The sequence below is a fragment of the Semicossyphus pulcher genome, unplaced genomic scaffold (assembly GCF_022749685.1).
Source record: "Semicossyphus pulcher isolate SPU_LCO1_2020_fin unplaced genomic scaffold, fSemPul1.0.p SCAF_24, whole genome shotgun sequence".
Classification (NCBI taxonomy): domain Eukaryota; kingdom Metazoa; phylum Chordata; class Actinopteri; order Labriformes; family Labridae; genus Semicossyphus; species Semicossyphus pulcher.
The window spans coordinates 11,342,931-11,361,082 of NW_027211698.1; the positions used below are offsets into that span (position 1 = coordinate 11,342,931).

Consider the following 18,152-nt stretch of genomic DNA (forward strand, 5'->3'; position numbering starts at 1 on the left):
ATCATCATAATTGCCTTACAGAGTGTTTTCATCACTCTGTAGCTAATTGCTCCCGCTGTAGCATCTTTCATTTACACCTACATGGCGGCAAGAAGCACTGGAATCAGATCTTAACTGAAGGACGACGACGGAAAATTCTATTCACCATTTGAATAGTGAAGTGTCACCTGCCTGTGCCAAGACGCTCGATGAGTAACCCTATGAGAGGCCTTCAGGGTGTATAAGGGTCATCTATGCAAGAGCAGGGAGGATCTAAGTGATGCTTTCACAAAAAAGGCCACTGCTCACTTCTGAATTTGACATCTGCGTTGTTTCAGGGCATAAGCTACCTGATGCAAAGTAGCAATGGCATGGGCGCCATCTAAAAGTCATGTTAAAATCAGTATACATCGACCTCTTCTGATTGTTGCAAACATATTTTAGCTATTTCAGTTCAGCTAAAGTAGCATTAGCATAAATAATAAGCTGTTTCATCTAAGCTAGCACTCATGTAGCCTGGGTATGGGTTAGAAACATACCAAAAAGAAAGGTTTTAGCTGTTTTGTTAGCAAACATTACGTCTAACAAGTCAAGCCACGTAAAAAGTAACCCAAAAACCTTCTAACGAGGAGAACAATGGAAGAAACATTGGAGAAAGTATTAAGCAATGAGTTCCATATAGCACATAGCATTTATTTATTTGCTACGTCTCATTTTCATCTAAGCTAGCACTCATGTAGCCAGGCTATGAGTTACACAACACACCAAAAAGAAAACATACCATTCATTTAATCGTATGCGGTAGAAATGCTGACAAAATTATTTCCTATTGAGTTTAACTTTTGGCACATTGTGTCGGTGTAGTCACATGCTTGACATCCAGATTAAACATTTAAACATTTGCAAGGTCGTTGCTGTTTTGCTAGCAAACATTACGTCTGAGAAGTCAAGTCACGGAAAAACTCCTCTCACAGGCAGAACAATGGAAGAAACATGAAGAAAAGTATTGAGAAATGAGTTCCATATTATAGCACATAGCATTTATCTGTTTGCTATGTCTCATTTTCATCTAAGCTAGCACTTTAGGTCGCTTCTGGGACAAAATGTGTGTGCAGTCAATTTGCTTGTCATCCATATTAAACTTTTAAAAAGTGGCAAGTTTTTTGCTGTTTTGCTAGCAAACATTACGTCTAACTAACCCTTTTCTGATCTTTTGCACGCATCAGTTTTATGGCATTGTTTGCCTTCCATATAAATGTAAGGCTTAAGGCTTTGATTGGTATCATACAGTTGGGAACTGTACTAGTGGTTAAAAGAAACCAATTTGAGTTGTAGCTGTAGTTTTGTCTTTAAGTCGCAGAAATCTTCTGCCTGGTTTCTTTCCTGAGATGTTTTGCGGTGCTTTAGCAATGCCACACTGCTTTTTGAGTTATTGTGCACCTTTGTTGCAGGGCCTCATGTCCATAAAGTTGTCCTGTTTCAAATGCTGATTGAAAGAAATCAAATTATTTTCTGAATTCTGCTAGCAAACGTTATGTCACAGGAGGAAAAAAATCGAAAATCAGGGCAATTTCTGAATCCACGTATCCAGGCCTGCATGAGGAGAGTCCACGGAGACGTTCCTCTCATTGAGATGCAATGACATGATAGACACAAGAGGGAGGAGAGATTTGATTCAAAGCAAAGACTGGAATCCGTCCTCCAGTGAGAGGAGATGAAGGATATGTGCTGTGGTGGGAGGAGGAGGAGGGGGGAGGAAGAGGAGTCTTAAGGCTCGGCTAATGAGTACAGGCGAGATGTGTTTGCTCAGCAGCTAGCGGCGTTAGCAAAGGGGGGAGAGAATGACACGGAGGGCTCCGCAGTAAGCTTGACCAGATTGGATCACGCATTCAGGGTGGCAGCTCCGGGGGGAGTCGCCGCAGGATGCAAAACCAAACACACACACGGAGAATATTAACACACACTGAAGCACATGTGAATGCACACAAATGGAGCCAGAGATCAGGAGGCAAATTTAAAAGTCCCGAGATTCTACTTTTCCTTTTCCTGACTAAGCAGCGAGGTGGGGGTGTCTGCTGATTTGGCCAGAAAAACATGATAATGTGTGTGTTCGTGTGTTCCTGTGAGTGTGTTAAGGAATCATCTTTCGTACACATAGCTGTAGTTTGACACTAGAGCTACAGAGGCGGCCATTTTTACATTTTGCAGAGTAATACCTTTGTTGAAATCAACCTATGTTTCTATGTTTATATCTTAACATTGTTATATTATGACATTATGACATTTTTAAAATAAAAAGTCTAGCTGAAAGAGGGCTTATTATGCTGTTTCACATTTTAAGACATAGGCCCTATATATTATTTTACAATGTTAGATGTGCTTACTAAACATGGCTGAAGTTTCAAATCTGTAGGTAGAAGTATGTTGGAGTAATCCCCAGACTTCTCAGGCCCCAGCTGCCCAATCAGAAGAAAGCAGGCTGGTAGGGGTGGGGTTTCTTAAAGGGACAGAGCTGACTGAGTAGTTTCACAGAGTAAAATATGACGCTTGAAATTAGCATAAAACCTCTCTTTAAGTTACCATAACAGTCACATTTACCATAGGTTACTCAGAAAATTAAAGTAACACATATAATTAAATGTTTATTTATTCCCAAAATGCTAACGCCAGAATAATAAAGTACGTGGTTGCATCGTTCTTCGTAAGACAGGACAATACAAACAGAAAACATCCTCTAACACAAAATCTGACTGTAACTGTGTCCCAATCCACGGGCTGCAGCCTTCGAAGGAGGATGCTCCATTCATTGCTAACTAGCTAGCATAACTAAGTTAACCTACTATTATAAAAATAATTTGTTTCAAGAGCCCTTTCGTTTTTTTAAACACATGTAACGCTAGCTATTTGATTGAGTTGAAACCAAAAAACTTTTACATTTAAACGTTTATTCCTCGCCTGTGTAAGTGTCCGCCATTTCTTTTAAATTGGAGCGCAATGCATCTCGCGATATGTTGCACCTGCTGGATCCGTTGGGACAGCCTTTGACGCAATCGGACTTCAGAAACGGCCTTCGAAGGTTGCAGCCCCTGGATTGGGACACAGCTTGTATCTGACATCTGACGCTATTGCTGAGCTAAAACCTAGCATTAGCTTTTAGCATACACAGAGGAAAATGCCCCAAAAAACATCCCTTTACCTTGTTGTAGTTAGCCCACTTGGAGAATACTGTCATTGTGATCGTACATGATTGCATGATTTATCAATTTTATAGCATTTTTTGCTTAATAATAAAATATTATGTAGTAAAACAGGTAATTTTGCAGCAGTTTAGCATGTTTTCCCCCCAGATACCTTAAAAAGGGTGCCACGGCCATTCTGGTGGTTTTAGAAACCTCGTATTTTAAGATCATTCTTTCATGCATATTTGATCAAATTGTAGCGCAGTATCAAGCTCGCCTCTGAGAAATTATTTGAGGTTATCGTTCAGCAACATAATTAGCGCTTGTCGATCCATAGAACGGCATCCAGAGCCGGAATGACAGCCGAGGAGAGAGTTATTCCGACTGGAGGTCTTTTCCCTGCAGGGCATGTTGTGCTTACGTCAGCTCATGAGTTTCGCCACTGGGTATGTTTATTCGAAGTCTCCATCCCCCCCCCCCCAAAAAAACAATCGTCCAGCCTGGGCTTCACTGCCAAAGCCAATCATATCACCGGCAGGACGGCGACTTGCTGAATCTATTCTACTTTCATTACACCGAGCCCGAGGAAAGGAAGACAGAGGGAGAGAAAGTGAGAGGGCCGCCAAATTAAAAGACTCCCGTAGCCTCGCATACACTCAGTTCCGCTCCCCATATTTAATTCAATGATTGATTTGTTCATTAAAATACATCCCAAACCTAATTATTCCATTAATAATCCAAAACCTAATGAAAAAAAAAATACTCTGCGAATGTGTGCGTGAGGAGGGAAAGGGATTCAGTTAGGGAGCGATAAAGAGAAGATGGAGACAAGAGGGAGATGCGGAACGAGATGAGAGAAAAGAGGTCATTTTATTTCAGAGTTCTCTACGTCTGCACAAACATTTACACAAATGCAAACGCACAAACACACACAGTCGCTTGGGGATATGCCGCCCATTTATTGGGAGATGTAGGGCAAACTTTGACCTCGTTTAACCCGAGCACATGGCCGCCATGGAAACAGATTTGGAAAAGAAGTGGAAAAGTGTTCAGAAGTAAAGCAGGAAAATTATAGGACAGGAAAAGGAAATGGTAAGTGGACTGTGCTCATGTAGGCTTTTCTGCCACTGAGCGACAGCCGCCCGTGAAAAGAAAAGGATGAAAGAGGAGAGCAGAGAGGAAGAAGAAAAGGAAGGAGAAAAGTAAAGAGGAGTTAGGACAGAAAGGGAAAGGAAAGGAGGGGACATAAAAAATTGGAAAGGACAAAAAGAAAAGCAGTGATTAGGTAAGGAACAAGGAATCAAAGAATGTAAAGATGAGGGGAGGAAAGGAAAAGAAAGGGCAGGACATGAAAACATGGAAAGGATATAAAAGAAAAGACAGAAAGAAATATCGGAAAGGAGAAGAAAGATCTAGACTAATAAATTAGAGGCCATTCACACAGATCTATAGAGACCTGTGTGTGTCCTGTACGATGTGTGTAAGTGCACGTGTGTGTCGTTCTGTGAGCGTCAGTGTGTGTGTGTGGCAGTGGGAGCGGGGCAGCCCTGAGTGTGGCTGTAGATTAATGGGGGCCATTATCTCAATGCCCAAAACACTCAGTGATGAAGAGTCACTGCCTGGCGACAGGCCGCGGCCAATCAATTTGCGGCGCAGCGGTCACCTGCCCGGGTCAGAGCCCACATACGGCTGGGTGTTTGTGCTGTCGTTGTGCTGGTGGTGGAGGTAGGTGGGTGGGGGGGGCAGTTGGCGAATTGCCACGACACTACGGTGAAAAAGGAAAACAGAGTTTCTCTCCGCCTGGTTCTCATATTTGGCAGCGAGCGTGGACAGACTTCAGGCATCGTTTCGCCCCGGCTGAACACATTACTCTCATCAGCTCTGGAAATATAAGAAGTTCACTCACTGAAGTAGAACTTTGAGGTACTTTTACGTCAGTATTTCCATTTTATGCTACGTTCCAGAGATGTGGACTTGAGACTTGGTCTCGAGTCGACCCGAGTCACTATTTTGATGACCTGCGAATTGACTTGAAAAAAGTTGCTGTTCATATAAAATGTTGTAATTCAAAGTTTCTGTCTAACTATCAAGTATGTACGCAGTGCAAACTGGGAATCATGATTGGACGACTCAAAAAGCTCCCCGTATGTGATTATCACAATTGGAGGACTGGCTGTCAGTCAAAGTCCTCGCTATGGCAACACGCAACATCAAAGCCCCCAAAGAGAAGCCTCATCAGTCGTACTCGTTACTATTCAGTACGGTCTCAGAGCAGACCATCATCATGGCTGCGTCTGTGCCAAGATAATACAGATACAATTCACTGTAAGACTTTTTGAACAGGTTATATAAATTGGCCAATAATATCATTATTAGACGGGCTGCTAACACCTTGTCTTTTCTCTTTATAAAGACCAGATACTACAGGTAAGAGTGCTGCATCTTGGGTGGATCTTGAGACTTACTTGGGACTTGAGCAAAGATGACTTGTTCACAACGCTGCTACGTTCTATTGGGCAAAATAACTACTAATTAAGATTCACCAACAACTCATAATTTTATAAAGCATTAAAATCGGTCGAACTAACCAACAATATATAAAGTAGGTAAAATTATCTCCAACTTGAATACTATTTAAATAATTCTCACAAAACATCAATAACTTCCTGTACAAATTCCACTTTTGCTACTGAGAATCTTTTAAGCTAACTGACTGGTGGTATCAGATTCATATTTAACCGACAGACATCAATCTTCTCATCCAACTCTATATTCCACTCTACTATACAGTGCTTTAGATATATGTTCACCAAACAGTACACAGTAAGTTCTTAGTCTGGGCCTTTGGCCTGAAGAGTTAAACTCTTTTTTGAAGTCCCCCCCCTCTCTTCTGTAACACCTCCTCTTCCTCTCCTCTGCCAGCCTTTTCAGAGCTAACTGCAGAGCGAGAGAAAATTATTCTCCCCTTTGCTGGAAAATTGTGTGTCTTACGAAGGATGCTCTTTCTCCTGGAGGACAGGTTCCCCATCATTACCTTGAGAGCGCAAAGATCACTCAAAGAAGAGGGCTCCGGGTTATTTATTTGCCTCACATGCCCGAGCACATATGCTCAAGATACACACAGATGCGCACACATTAATGCTCATGGACAAAACAGCAGAGCATCTTTTTCTGGCTTGAAAAACACCTCGGGGCTATAAGATGGCGGACCTGTGAGGAGGATCCAAGAGGCTAATATAACCGAGAAGATCCAGGCTATCTGACTTGAATGCTATGAGCATTTTAAATCCATGAGTCCAAGGTTGTGTGGCCTGCAAAACACATGCTGTTAAATGAACTCCCTGCTGTAACCGTACCAGTAGGTGGTGGAATCAAATTAAGCCAAATTGTTTCGTTTTGAAGTCAAGCTAGCAACATGGTTCTCCGGTAGGCAATGTCGATCAACCGGGAGATGGTCAGTCCAAAGGGATTGGTCTAGACTGACATATCTCAACACCACATTTACACAGTGGCCATTTTTCTCTGATGTCACACTTAGGGTAGGAAACTCAAAGCTGTTATATTTGTCTTTTTAGATTAGTAACTGAAAATAAAACGGATAATGTAATTACGAGGGACATTGGGCCATAATTCAAAGTAAAACAACATATTTGATAACCCATTAGCTACTTCTAGACAGCAGCTAATGTTAGCTTAAGTCAATGTTAGCTAAAAAGTCCCTGAATTGTAACATTTCCCAAGGATAGTTACACAACACTATAGGTAAAACATAATTTCCTAGTTAACTGCAATGTTAGCAAAGAAATGCTGCTGTTGCTAATGTTAGCTGTTGTCTGACAGTAGCTCATAAGCTATCATATATGTTATTTTTTAGATAACAGCAGTTCCCATTCAACCACTCACAAGCTAAAATGAACTACATTAGCGAAGAATCTTTCTTTCCTTTATTATTGGGTAACACGATCCAACTGTTATGTTAGCGAGGACGTTGTTGAATGCTTACGTTAGCTGTTGTTTCAGAGTAGCGTATGGTGAATTGGATAAGTTGGATGGTCTCAATATATTCTTGTACAGAGTAACAGATGCTCTATTCTGAAACAAATGAAGCCTTTAAAATTGTACACCAACATGACACAAGTAATCCTAAGTGAATTGTCTTCCCAATTTGCCAACCATGACTCTGCTTAAGCCCTAAGTGCCATGGGTCTAACTAGCGCTCAGATGGCTTCTACTTCTTGTTGACAGAACTGGAACCAATAATGGAAATGACAGGTCTTTCAAAGGCTAATAGGAACACAAGAAACCCTATTGATTCCACCAAATTGATTGACCAATTCCCTCAATAAAAACTAATTACCGGCCTATGATTTCCCATCAATCAGTCAAGCACCGTTATCCATGTTCTACATCAAGAATTCACAAAAAATAAGTTGCGTTATTGCAATCAATCAGAACAAAACCTTCATACCCAATTGAATCTCACACAGCTATGTCTAGTGAAGACAGTGAATAATCTCTTTGCTCTTCCTCACTTACAGAAACCACTAAGAAACTGACACCCCCCCCCCCTCCTGCTGCCACAGGTGAAATCGAATCCAATTACGGCAATAAGTACCTGCTTAAGTAACCAGTTCCTGAAGCTCTTGAGAATCATCCATCATAGGGGGCAGAAAGGGTTAAGCCCTTCCACTCTAACCTCCCACCCAACGAAACCAATGCTCTCATCACTGACTCAGATGGATGAAACGAAATAATATATAACTTAACGATGACCAACATGAATGAATTCCAATATTCTAACTGTTAAAGGCTTCCTTAAGTATGAAGAACTTTACAGTAGAATGGCTTTTGAAATAGTCTTTACGCACGGTAGGTAATATATGAAGATACAGTTGATGGGGTTACCGCCTAATCATGGTAGCTTATGGCAAAGTTAGCATGACAACAACTGATACAACAACAAAAGACAGTTAAAGGATTGGTCACTGTAGAGTTACAGAGACATAATAATTCATATGAAGCCTTGTGAAGAGCTGTTGACTTCTTCGGATGCATATAGGGTCTCCATTTGGACCAATTATCTTGCTGTGCTTTCCATTTCAGTTCAGTTTGGTATACAATAGAATGGTTGTCTTTGTTTTTCCAATCAGCAAAAGCTGTGAACGGCAAAAAATGGTATGAGCTCCATCCTTTGCGTTCTTCTGCGTTGGTACCCATCACGCTGACCCAGGACTTAAGGATGGAGCGAGCAATACTGGACAATCGTGGTTGACTGGTCAATGGAATTGTCATTTCTTTCTTAACATTGGACTCAGTTGGGGAAGCCAAGGCTCCATGAGGGAGGCTCCATGTAAGTTCCTTATATTTCGTACTGACAGTGCCTGGATACTTTCTGTGGCATATCAACAAGGTTAGGAAGTTCCTTGTTGATGTCCTACAAATGTTTCAAAAATCCCTTCACTCTGGTCACTTAATATGTGAGATATGTCACTTTGGCTGCCATGAACACGGGGGACATATCTTTTCTAGCATTAACCATTATGTGATATTGAACAGACCGCCAACTTACTCAAGATGCATTAAAATAGCAGGTGATCTGTGTAATCCTCGTATTAACATTTGCAATGGGCCCATATGGCATCTTGATAGTTAATTGAGATATGTAACCACTTTGAATAATGTTGCAATTCCTGGGTTTTTCTTGAAATACGGCCTGCAGTAAGGCATCAGAGACGGTCCGTCCATCCACGTAGAGTATTTAGCTTGACCACTGGAATATGTGACTGCAATTTGAATTACGCAAACACCTCTTGAAGACGTAGCTTCACATAAAGCAGAGTCTCTTTGCTCTCTGAATGCTCAAAATGGGCAGAGCCATGTCTTCGGAATTCACATAAGCAAACTAGCAAACTTGGATGGCTCAAAATCAACAATCTATACTGTTGTTATCAGTGCCAGCAGTAAATCAGCCCTTTGTCAGATCATCTTTTGCTGCTACTGCTTCCAGAGCCGATGGGGTGATGCTTCTGTACCACAGCAGATGTCTGCCTGCACAGCATGTAATAGCAAGCCGAGGCACCCTACTGTCATCCCTCAGTTATAACTCAGGGAAGTCAAATCTTACCCAGCAGTTACACTATCAAGCAGTCTGGCTGCACCGTCTTCATTTGCAAACAGAAAACAAATGTTCTTTGGGTAAGCGAAAGTACACATTATATTTCAAGCCGTACCGCAGTTTCAGCTGCTCCGAGTGCAGATTTTGTTTGGGTAGCCGAGAATGTGTCTTTGATTCATTAATTTGGTTGTATTGTCACTCATTTCCTGGATGAATTATTCGTCTTGATGTGCTTCCATGGCAGAGTTCAAGGCTTGTCTGCTGCTTAACAACAGCAGCGGCCTATTATGTCATTGTGAAGTGTTGGGAAAATGATGATTGTGTCAGGCAGTAGGGATAATTAGGATCAACAGGGGGCCAAGAGAATAGGTTCATAATAAATACTCAAACCGACACAGTCTATTTGTTCTTAAATGACACATACAACTACTATTCTCTAAGATTCCTCTGAGACTGTGGCAAACGTTCAACTATCAAAACCTAAGTGAAAGTGAAAGCGTGTACAACTCAGAGATATTGTGGAAGCAGTCTGATTTCAAAGAGAATTACGACTACTTGTTTACGGTGACACTGGACTTGGCAAGCATCTACCTGTCCCAATCAGTCGCATGCTGGTTTGGGAAAAAGGGCAGTGTCCCTTGTAACATGAACAAAAACCCATAAAATCCATTACAACCAACACACCTGCCAACACACAAAGTACAGTCCAACAAAAAATGCTCCAGCACCGCCAGATGCCATCCTCTTTTAACCTCACAGTTGCCACTTACCTTGGCGATTTGGACACACCAGTTGAGCAGCAGCTGCGATCCGATGTTGTCCTTGTGCTCGTGCACATAGTCGAGCAGGCAGCCGTGGGGCATGAGCTGCGTCACCAGCTGGATGGTGGGGCTCAGGCAGACGCCCAGCAGACGCACGAGGTGGGGGTGCTCCATGCTGGCCATGATCAGGGCCTCCTGGGTGAGAGGCGGAAAAAGGGACAAAGAGGGACTAAGAAGATTGTTGCAATTCAGGACTGGGAAAACAAATGTCCACTCAGTTTCTATCATGTCCACTCCAAAGAAAATCCACTCTCATGCTATTCTCTGTGCTGACCTAAAGCATCAGGTTCTAGGTACTCTATTGATAGTGGCATTGATAGTTAGGTGTTGCAATGCACATCCAGATCCATCAGTTGGGTAGTTTGAAATACTCGGTACCTTTGCCATTAAACCTTTGGAAAAGGCGGCAGTTCAAGGCATAGTTAAGAGCTTAAGTGAATTCAAAATGCTTCCTTGTTCGTCAAAAATCACTTTTCAGTCTCCTTAACAATGTAATCTTTGACATCCGCTCACTATTAGAAGTGCAACTAGCTGAACTTAAAGCCTGACCCCTCGATCCCACAGGATCCGTCTGCGGCGTGTTCCGTGTGCGGCGCGACCTCCGGAGTCGATCTCACCCATTCAAGTCAATGATTGTGATTCCACAGCATGCGCCGGGGTCCGTCTCCGTTCTCAATTCTCGCGCGATAATGTAGTTCTCCCGTGATCTTGTGCTCTCGCGAATCCAGCTGCTTGGGCCAGCGCTCCGCTGTGCTGCGAACCAGACACGCTTCCTGTGGGCGAGGGCTCGCGCCGTTGACGGATCAGAAACGTGGCACAGACGGAACGTGCCGCAGACGGAACGCGCCGCAGACGGATCCTGTGGGATCGAGCTGTAATGATCCGATTTTCTTGCAGATAACAACCCTGGGAGTTCTTCTTCCTCTATGTTTATATGCAAGAAGGAACTCGAACCACATATATTCCAACAAAGAGGTAAATGTTTTGTATCGATGATTCAACCTGCTGGAATGTAAGCCAATCCAAGCAGTAGAACTACCCCAACTATGAGTCACAAGTCTGAAGGAAAAATACTTCCAATTTATACTTCTGGAAACAGGGACAGCCAGTTAACATTCCTGCTCCAACAGAATGACTAAAGTTGACAAAGAATTGTCCAACTTTCATGTGTAATTTCAATGTTAGAAAATGGACCCCTAAAGTGAAAGCCCCCCGAGATTCTCAAGCCATGATGGTCTGCTATAGTTGCCATCTTGGCTAGATTCCCACTACATTGCCCAAATTTGGATCTTCATGACTTTAAAGAACTTAAAGAAACTGACAATGGCATGAAACCTTAAGAAAAAGTGGGCACCAGTTGTAAATGGTGCGTATGACCAGTTGGTTGTTGGTAGTATATGCCTGTGTAATGTCTACTTGACACCCTTGATCATAAATCATGGCCTCAATGTGAGAGAGGGAGATTTCTTCTTTCTTTGTATTCATAGAGGCTGGAGGAGGTGAAAGCATTCCCCAGCCTTTCACAATAAAATAAGCATTCATTGGAGATAAAACATAGAGAAGTATGTGGTGATCCTGTCTCGGGACCCATTGAGAGTCCTGATTCAAAGGTTTGGAATAATTGGTGTCGATTTTCTACTCATGAAGGAGTGATAGGCTCTAATTTTATGGAAGAATTCAACGAGTCTGTCCATGCATCCATTATCCTTGGATAAAGCTGCATTGTATTGCAAAGACTTCCTGCTGGAGGTGGAGTCAGATGCATAAATTAAGACCTGTGGGCTGACGAGTACATCTGCATGCGCAGCATCTGTCCACAGAGTATTCACACTGCGCGAGAAAATCCTGCAGAAACCTTCAAAGCTGCAGCCTGTTTCATCTATATTTTAACATGTATAGAACACAGAGGTTCTCACACTGTAAATGTTGCACTAACACAATTAAAACAACACAATGATGCCTGGTGCTTTCTTTGTGTTTGATTTCATAAGCTACATTTGCTTGATCTGGCATGTAAATGAACTTCCCGTCTTCTCTCTCATTTCTTTCTGCAGCAGATGGACGTTGAGGTTTGAACAGTTGGGACTCGACGTTGGGTAATTGTTATTGCGGAGCTGCAAGCAGAAGGATGTGAGCTGGTGATGAAGTGTTATGATGGTGAGGGCTGCTACTCGTGGCCCGGCGTGTATGTGCATTATGGCTGAGCAGAAGCTGCACTCAGAGCCATCGCTTAAAAACACTCACTTCAGTCCTTCTCCTCGTCTCCTATTGCCCCTCTCTCTTCTCATTCGCGCGCACTCACATGCGGACACACTCTCCTGGCAGCTCTCTAAAACACTTACACACTCAAGGACACACACACTCCGTCGCTGTCGGTGTATACGGCAAATGGTCGAGGAGGTGTATATCCAGGCTTGGCCCTGGGGCAGCTGATAGATAGATGAGGTGCCTTTTTAAATTTAGATGCTAAAGAATGAGCTTAGAGGGAGAGTGGTGGCAGTGTGACTATGAGTAGATTAATTCTAAACAGGAGGGGGGCCATAGGCCATAGAGAGCCTTTTGGCACCATCAGTGCCCTGATTTAAACACAGCCTTCGAGCCAAAAGTAGTGCCCCTACATCTCGGCTTCAAAAAACCACCTGCTCCCCGCCTTACTAATAGACATTATATGACTCTAGCCACATATACACCTGGCATAACAACAGCCTGCAAGAATAATGGATGTAGCTACCCTGACTTTGCCCATTGGTTTGTCGACTGCCTTTTGGCGTCGCCATGTTGGTTTTCAGGAGACAGAATTTTTGGACAAGAAGGATGGACCAGGAGAGGAGTGTGGGGTTAGCAAACACCAAGTTATCAAAGCTAAACAGCCTGCGCCCGTGGCTGATTCATTAGCTAGCTAATATGCTAGTTGATGACAAGTTTCCCTAAGAATAAGATTCTGTTAGTGGTGGAAGCTAACCAGAGTTATTTATTTGTAAGACTATACTGCTGAGAGATCATGTGGAACGTAGCGCGCAAGCTAGCCGCCACAAATAAATACTCTTTTGACAAACACTGAACTAGCAAAAAAGCTACGTAGGTTGCTAATTTGTGCTAACATGTCAATAAAAACTAGAACAAAAAACCCCAATATTTGCATAAAATCCCCAAAACGCACCAACACCACAAACATGGCCGAATGGTTGAGTGACTGAATGAGCTGTGGTGACACCTAGCAAACAGTTAGCAGCTCCCACCTGTCACTCAAAGCGACCACACCCCTAATTATGCAAACATTTTTATCATGCAAACAGGCTCATACAGTTGTCATGAGGCCTAATGGGAATTGACTCGCTTTTGGACCCAGCCTCTTGTGGCCACTTGAGGAACTGCAGTTTTTAGGTATTTTCTTTCTGGCTTCATTTCTTACCCCCAGGAGCTTACAGCTTGCGCAAACCTTACACCTCAGGATCAAGAGAGGAAGAGGGAGGGAGGAAGCGGAGCAGGACATCCGTGTGTGTGTGTGTGTGTGTGTGTGTGTGTAACAGAAAGAAGCAGAGAATTCTTTTTTTCTCACTCTCTGATCCCAAAAGACCCGGGAGTCGTAAACTATGTCGGGCTAAACTCTTGCTCCTGCTTTCTACTCCATGAGGACTTATGTGTGTGTCTGTGTGAGCGCGTGTAAGTGTGTGTTTTGGTTTCTCTCTCATCTCCCTGAGCGCTGACCTCCATTACTGCCGGCTGACCCTCCTTTCCCATCTAGCTCACTTGCTCACTTCCCCTCACACACACACACACTTGCACACACACTGGGTGATAGACTGGCAGGGCCATGTGAAACTGGTGCATGTTCCAGCATGTGTGTGTGTTTGAAAGTGTGTATGCATCAAAACACATTAAATTAGTCCACTACATTAGGGCCTTTGCATTTCGCATATCAAGTAATCAACCTGCTCATTGAAATTCACATATTTGCCAACACAAGCAAATCACCCTGCAGCTATCGTATGCGAGGTCGCCGCCACCTGGGGAGGCTTTTGTTGAGGCATGAGCTCTTTGGTTACGTGTGTGTGTGTGTGTGTTTATATGTGTGGATTTCTTCGTAGTGTGTTTGGAGCCGGCACTCCAGTGGCTAGTTTCCCAGTGGCGAGGCGTGAGCCTGCCTTTAGATTGCTGTTTAACAAGCCGGCAGACAGAGCATATTGGCTCTGGATGGACAGAGACCCCCGCTGGGAGACACAGGGATGAAGGAAGAGAGGGAACGGAGGAGAAGGGGGTGGTGGAGGGACGGAGGGGAGGGAAAAATTGTCCAGAAAGGGAAATATGAGGTTTGAAATGTAGCCATTTTGAATGCTTTTTCTCTGTAAAGGTGGAAAAGTGTCTTGATGGTCACAGTAGTCGCCTGTGAGTAAAGATCGTGGATGTAAAATGAAGACAGGAAACTAAACTCTCAGATGGAGCCCATTCATTCCAATGACAGTTGGTACCCCAGAATACTGCACAAAATTTGGTCTCCTTTCTTTGCTTACTATCAAAAATCCCATCATGTGCAGCCAAGTGCACATTTGTAGTCTTGTCCCTGTCTGTAGCCCAAACCTTCCACTAGAATAATACGACATATATTAATATTAAAGTTTGTTTTCATGCATGTAAAATCACCTGAATTAAATACTCTTGTCTCCATTACCTCAGAAGGAGCCCTTTATATTTGCAACCTCAACACTAGACGTCCATAATCCTACGCTCAGGCCGAAACAGTTGAAATTAACTGATCACGCGTTATTTCTGTATGTGATTTAAGATGAGTACTTTTAATATAGAGGCTGGATTTATAATAAAAAAGAAGACTAAAAACTAGGACTAAGGGCCTGTGTCCACTAACTGCTCATGACCTCAGTTTCAGAGAGCTTCTCACCAGCGCTTACTGTTGCTAGGTTACGAAAGTTGTCTCGTAGCACTTCCGCTTCCCTCGGTAGCAACTGTTAAGTCTGCTTTAAATCGCTCTGTATGCTTAATATTTGTTTTAATTAATGGACATTTTTACAAAGAACGTAAAGTAACGTGTCCTGGCATTAGCGGCAGCTCTAGACCTGTAAAATTGTATCCCCGAAAAAAAAAATTTGGGGTGCCTGAGATAAATTTCTTCTCGGCCATTTTTAATTTCAAAGTTGATATTGGAAGTCCCACCTCTCTTCATTTTGATTGGTTGATGAGGGAGAAGCGACATTGACAAGTGTGGCGGTGTTCAAAAAGTTAAACTATTTTCAACTGAGAGCGCAGCAACAAAAAAACAGCTGATGTTGAGGGTGTTTTTGCGCTGAAGACGCTACACTGTGTTGGTTTTGTATACAAAATAGGCGCTGCCGGCGCAAAAACGCTGTTGATGGACACTGGCCCTAAATTAACATTTCATTACTTAATTGTTTTCAATCTTTATTAAACTGATGATTAATCAGAATGTCAGAAAAACTCATTTGACCTTTTCAGTTTATGGATTGATTTGTCAATAATCTAATCACATAATCATTTAGCCCTATTACCTGCTGGATTTAGTGTGTGTGCAAAAAGAAGAAAAGATGTAGAACCTGTTGATATGTTAAAAAAAAAAAAAAAAAAAAGGGTAGTTGAAGAGTGTGGGAAGAAAAGTGGTGAAAGAGGAAGAGTGGAAGGTGACAAAGATAAGATGGAAAGAATTGCAAACTCTCCAGCTTCCTCCCTTCCTCCTCTTCTTCTCCCCTCTATCACTCCTGGATTCCAATAAAGCCATATCTCATAAACAAGTGCTGTTTTTAATAGAGTCTCGTTCAATACATGCCTGGCTGTACGACACGCCGGAGTTCACTTTATTACCGGCTCTGACTGAGACGGTGCTCTCATAAGAATTTACCGCCGAATGCACAATCCCACAAAGTGACAGGCCGGGCCGTCTCTTTGACAAGGCTGAGACTTTACGGCTCGGGCACGCAGACACGAGCACACACAGGTGAAAGTAGACACAAATTGTCACCATATAAATACTCACGTCCATGAACTCCACGTTGGCCTTCGGACCGGTGGTCTCGTTGAGGATTTTAATAGCCACAGGGATCTTCACTGTCTCACCTTCTGGGACCCAGATGCCCTGAAATATACAGGCAATCACAATAAATGCACCGTCTCAATAAACATGGCTGAACATGCGCAGCCAGGGCCCTGATGATATTGATGCCTGTCTTTAACAACGTTTATTGTCCTGCTAACATTCCTCTGCAGGACCTTAGTCTTGCGGTCAAATCTGTCCACTTATGAGGAATTTCACTGTAAAATATGGCTCCTTTCTCTTAATTATTCAAGCATTTTAAAAGCTGGAATCTATTTGAATATATTCTGGGGTCTAGATGACTTACAGGTTCAAACAGTTTGGGAAATGCTTCGTAGATTGCTTCAGCCAGCAGCTGTGAAACAGGCTGTAATGGCAGCAACGTAATGTAAGTATGTCATCTTAAAAGTGTTTGTTTTTTGCCTATTAAAAAGCTCGACTTGTTCTATACAGGGTCTAACAATATTACAAAAATGATCCTTAAAGAAAAAGACATTTTTGTAAAGGAAATATCCTTATAATAAACCAGAAAAGGCCGTTACATCTCTCTCTTCAAAACCACCAGACTCCATTGACAATGATTCCACCAAGCAGGACACAAGAGTTGCTGATCTTCGTCTTCCCTGAATACTAAGTTTGTTTTTGGTATTGTGTGACTTGGGTGCTCACTATGGTGAGTTCAGATCTAACACAATATTTGTTTTACACAAAATATCACAAAAACCCCAACTGATCGAGTCAGCGATACACCAGCAGACTGTGTGAAATATTGTTTTGTGGACGAGCGAGTGGGTTGTTTTATACTGTTTGTTTTTTTTCATGTGTTTCTTCTTTTTATTATTTATAAGCTCTTTTGCACTACAAAGGATTGCACTTAATTTCGTTGTACCTGTTACAATGACAATAAAGATATTCTGATTCTGATTCAGCAACTTTTTTGTTATGCAAGGTAAAATAACAGTTTTTGTCAATGGAGTCTGGTTGCTTTTAAGAGGGCGATGTTACAGCTGTTTTTTGATTCAATAAAAGCATCTAACTCTATAACTACAAGGCCAATCTCTGTGGGGATCCTATCCCAATGTAGTCTGAACCTTAAAATAATAACCTGAGCCTCTCAAAGGCAAAACAGGCACTTTTATTGGACCTGCATCGATCAGGCTCAATTGCCCCAAAGGATTATACTGAAGCCATTACAGCCTGTTTTGTTGCAGCCAGCTGTTACTCAAAATATCACAAAAAAAACAACAGATCCAATCAGTGGTAGACGAGCAACTCTTGTGTTAGCCAAGGTAAAATTGCTGTTTTTGTCAATGGAGTCTGGTTGCTTTAGAGAGAGCAATGTAACAGCTGTTTCTTGTTTCAAATAAATCATCTAACTAGTCTGACACTTGGAGTAACAACTTCAGCCTGTCAAAGGCAAAAACAGGCACTTTTATTGGACCTGCGTCAATCAGGCGCAATTGCCCCAAAGGATTACATTGAAGCCATTACAGCCCGTTTTGTTGCAGCCAGTTGAAGGAATGTACTGGTGCAATTACAAAACGTTTTGTGCTTTTTAGTAATTTAGATGCCGAAATATGTAAAAGTAAGGCTCAGGTTCAGATGTACCAGGATTCTCCTTTAATGCTTAGCATTTAAATGAGTCACAACACTGATTTTTAATGAGCTATAACGTGCCTAAATGGAATCACCTGATGTAGGACTATGTATGCAGAGTAATTGTAGTTAAATATGACTTTAAATTAAATAGGCCCATCAATACTGTGATTTGGAAGAGCTAGCAGGGAAAAATGCAAATTTTATTTATGCAATGAGGTTGCTCAGTTTCAGGTTGGTGGGAATAATTTTGCCAAGGGCAGTGATGTTGGCAAGCGCAGGGCAGTTCCTGTTCCAGGTCCTTGAGCCGCCCTAGGCTCATGTCTATCAGGAAACACCTCTTCAGAGGGAAATATTTATGCTTATTGTTTAGGTCAAGCTGGGGTGTTCTACAAGTGAGA

The 18,152-nt window shown here is 42.4% G+C and overlaps 1 protein-coding gene across 1 annotated transcript in view; it reads right to left on the reverse strand.

The window, feature by feature from the left end:
- Positions 1 to 18,152, reverse strand: part of LOC138603716 (receptor tyrosine-protein kinase erbB-4-like) — a 268,639-nt gene that overhangs the window by 22,893 nt on the left and 227,594 nt on the right. The window contains exons 19-20 of the mRNA XM_069675611.1: positions 16,099 to 16,197; positions 10,044 to 10,229 (exon numbers count right to left, since the gene is read on the reverse strand). Coding sequence (XP_069531712.1) covers positions 10,044 to 10,229; positions 16,099 to 16,197 — 285 coding nt within the window. The remainder of the gene's footprint in view (positions 1 to 10,043; positions 10,230 to 16,098; positions 16,198 to 18,152) is intronic.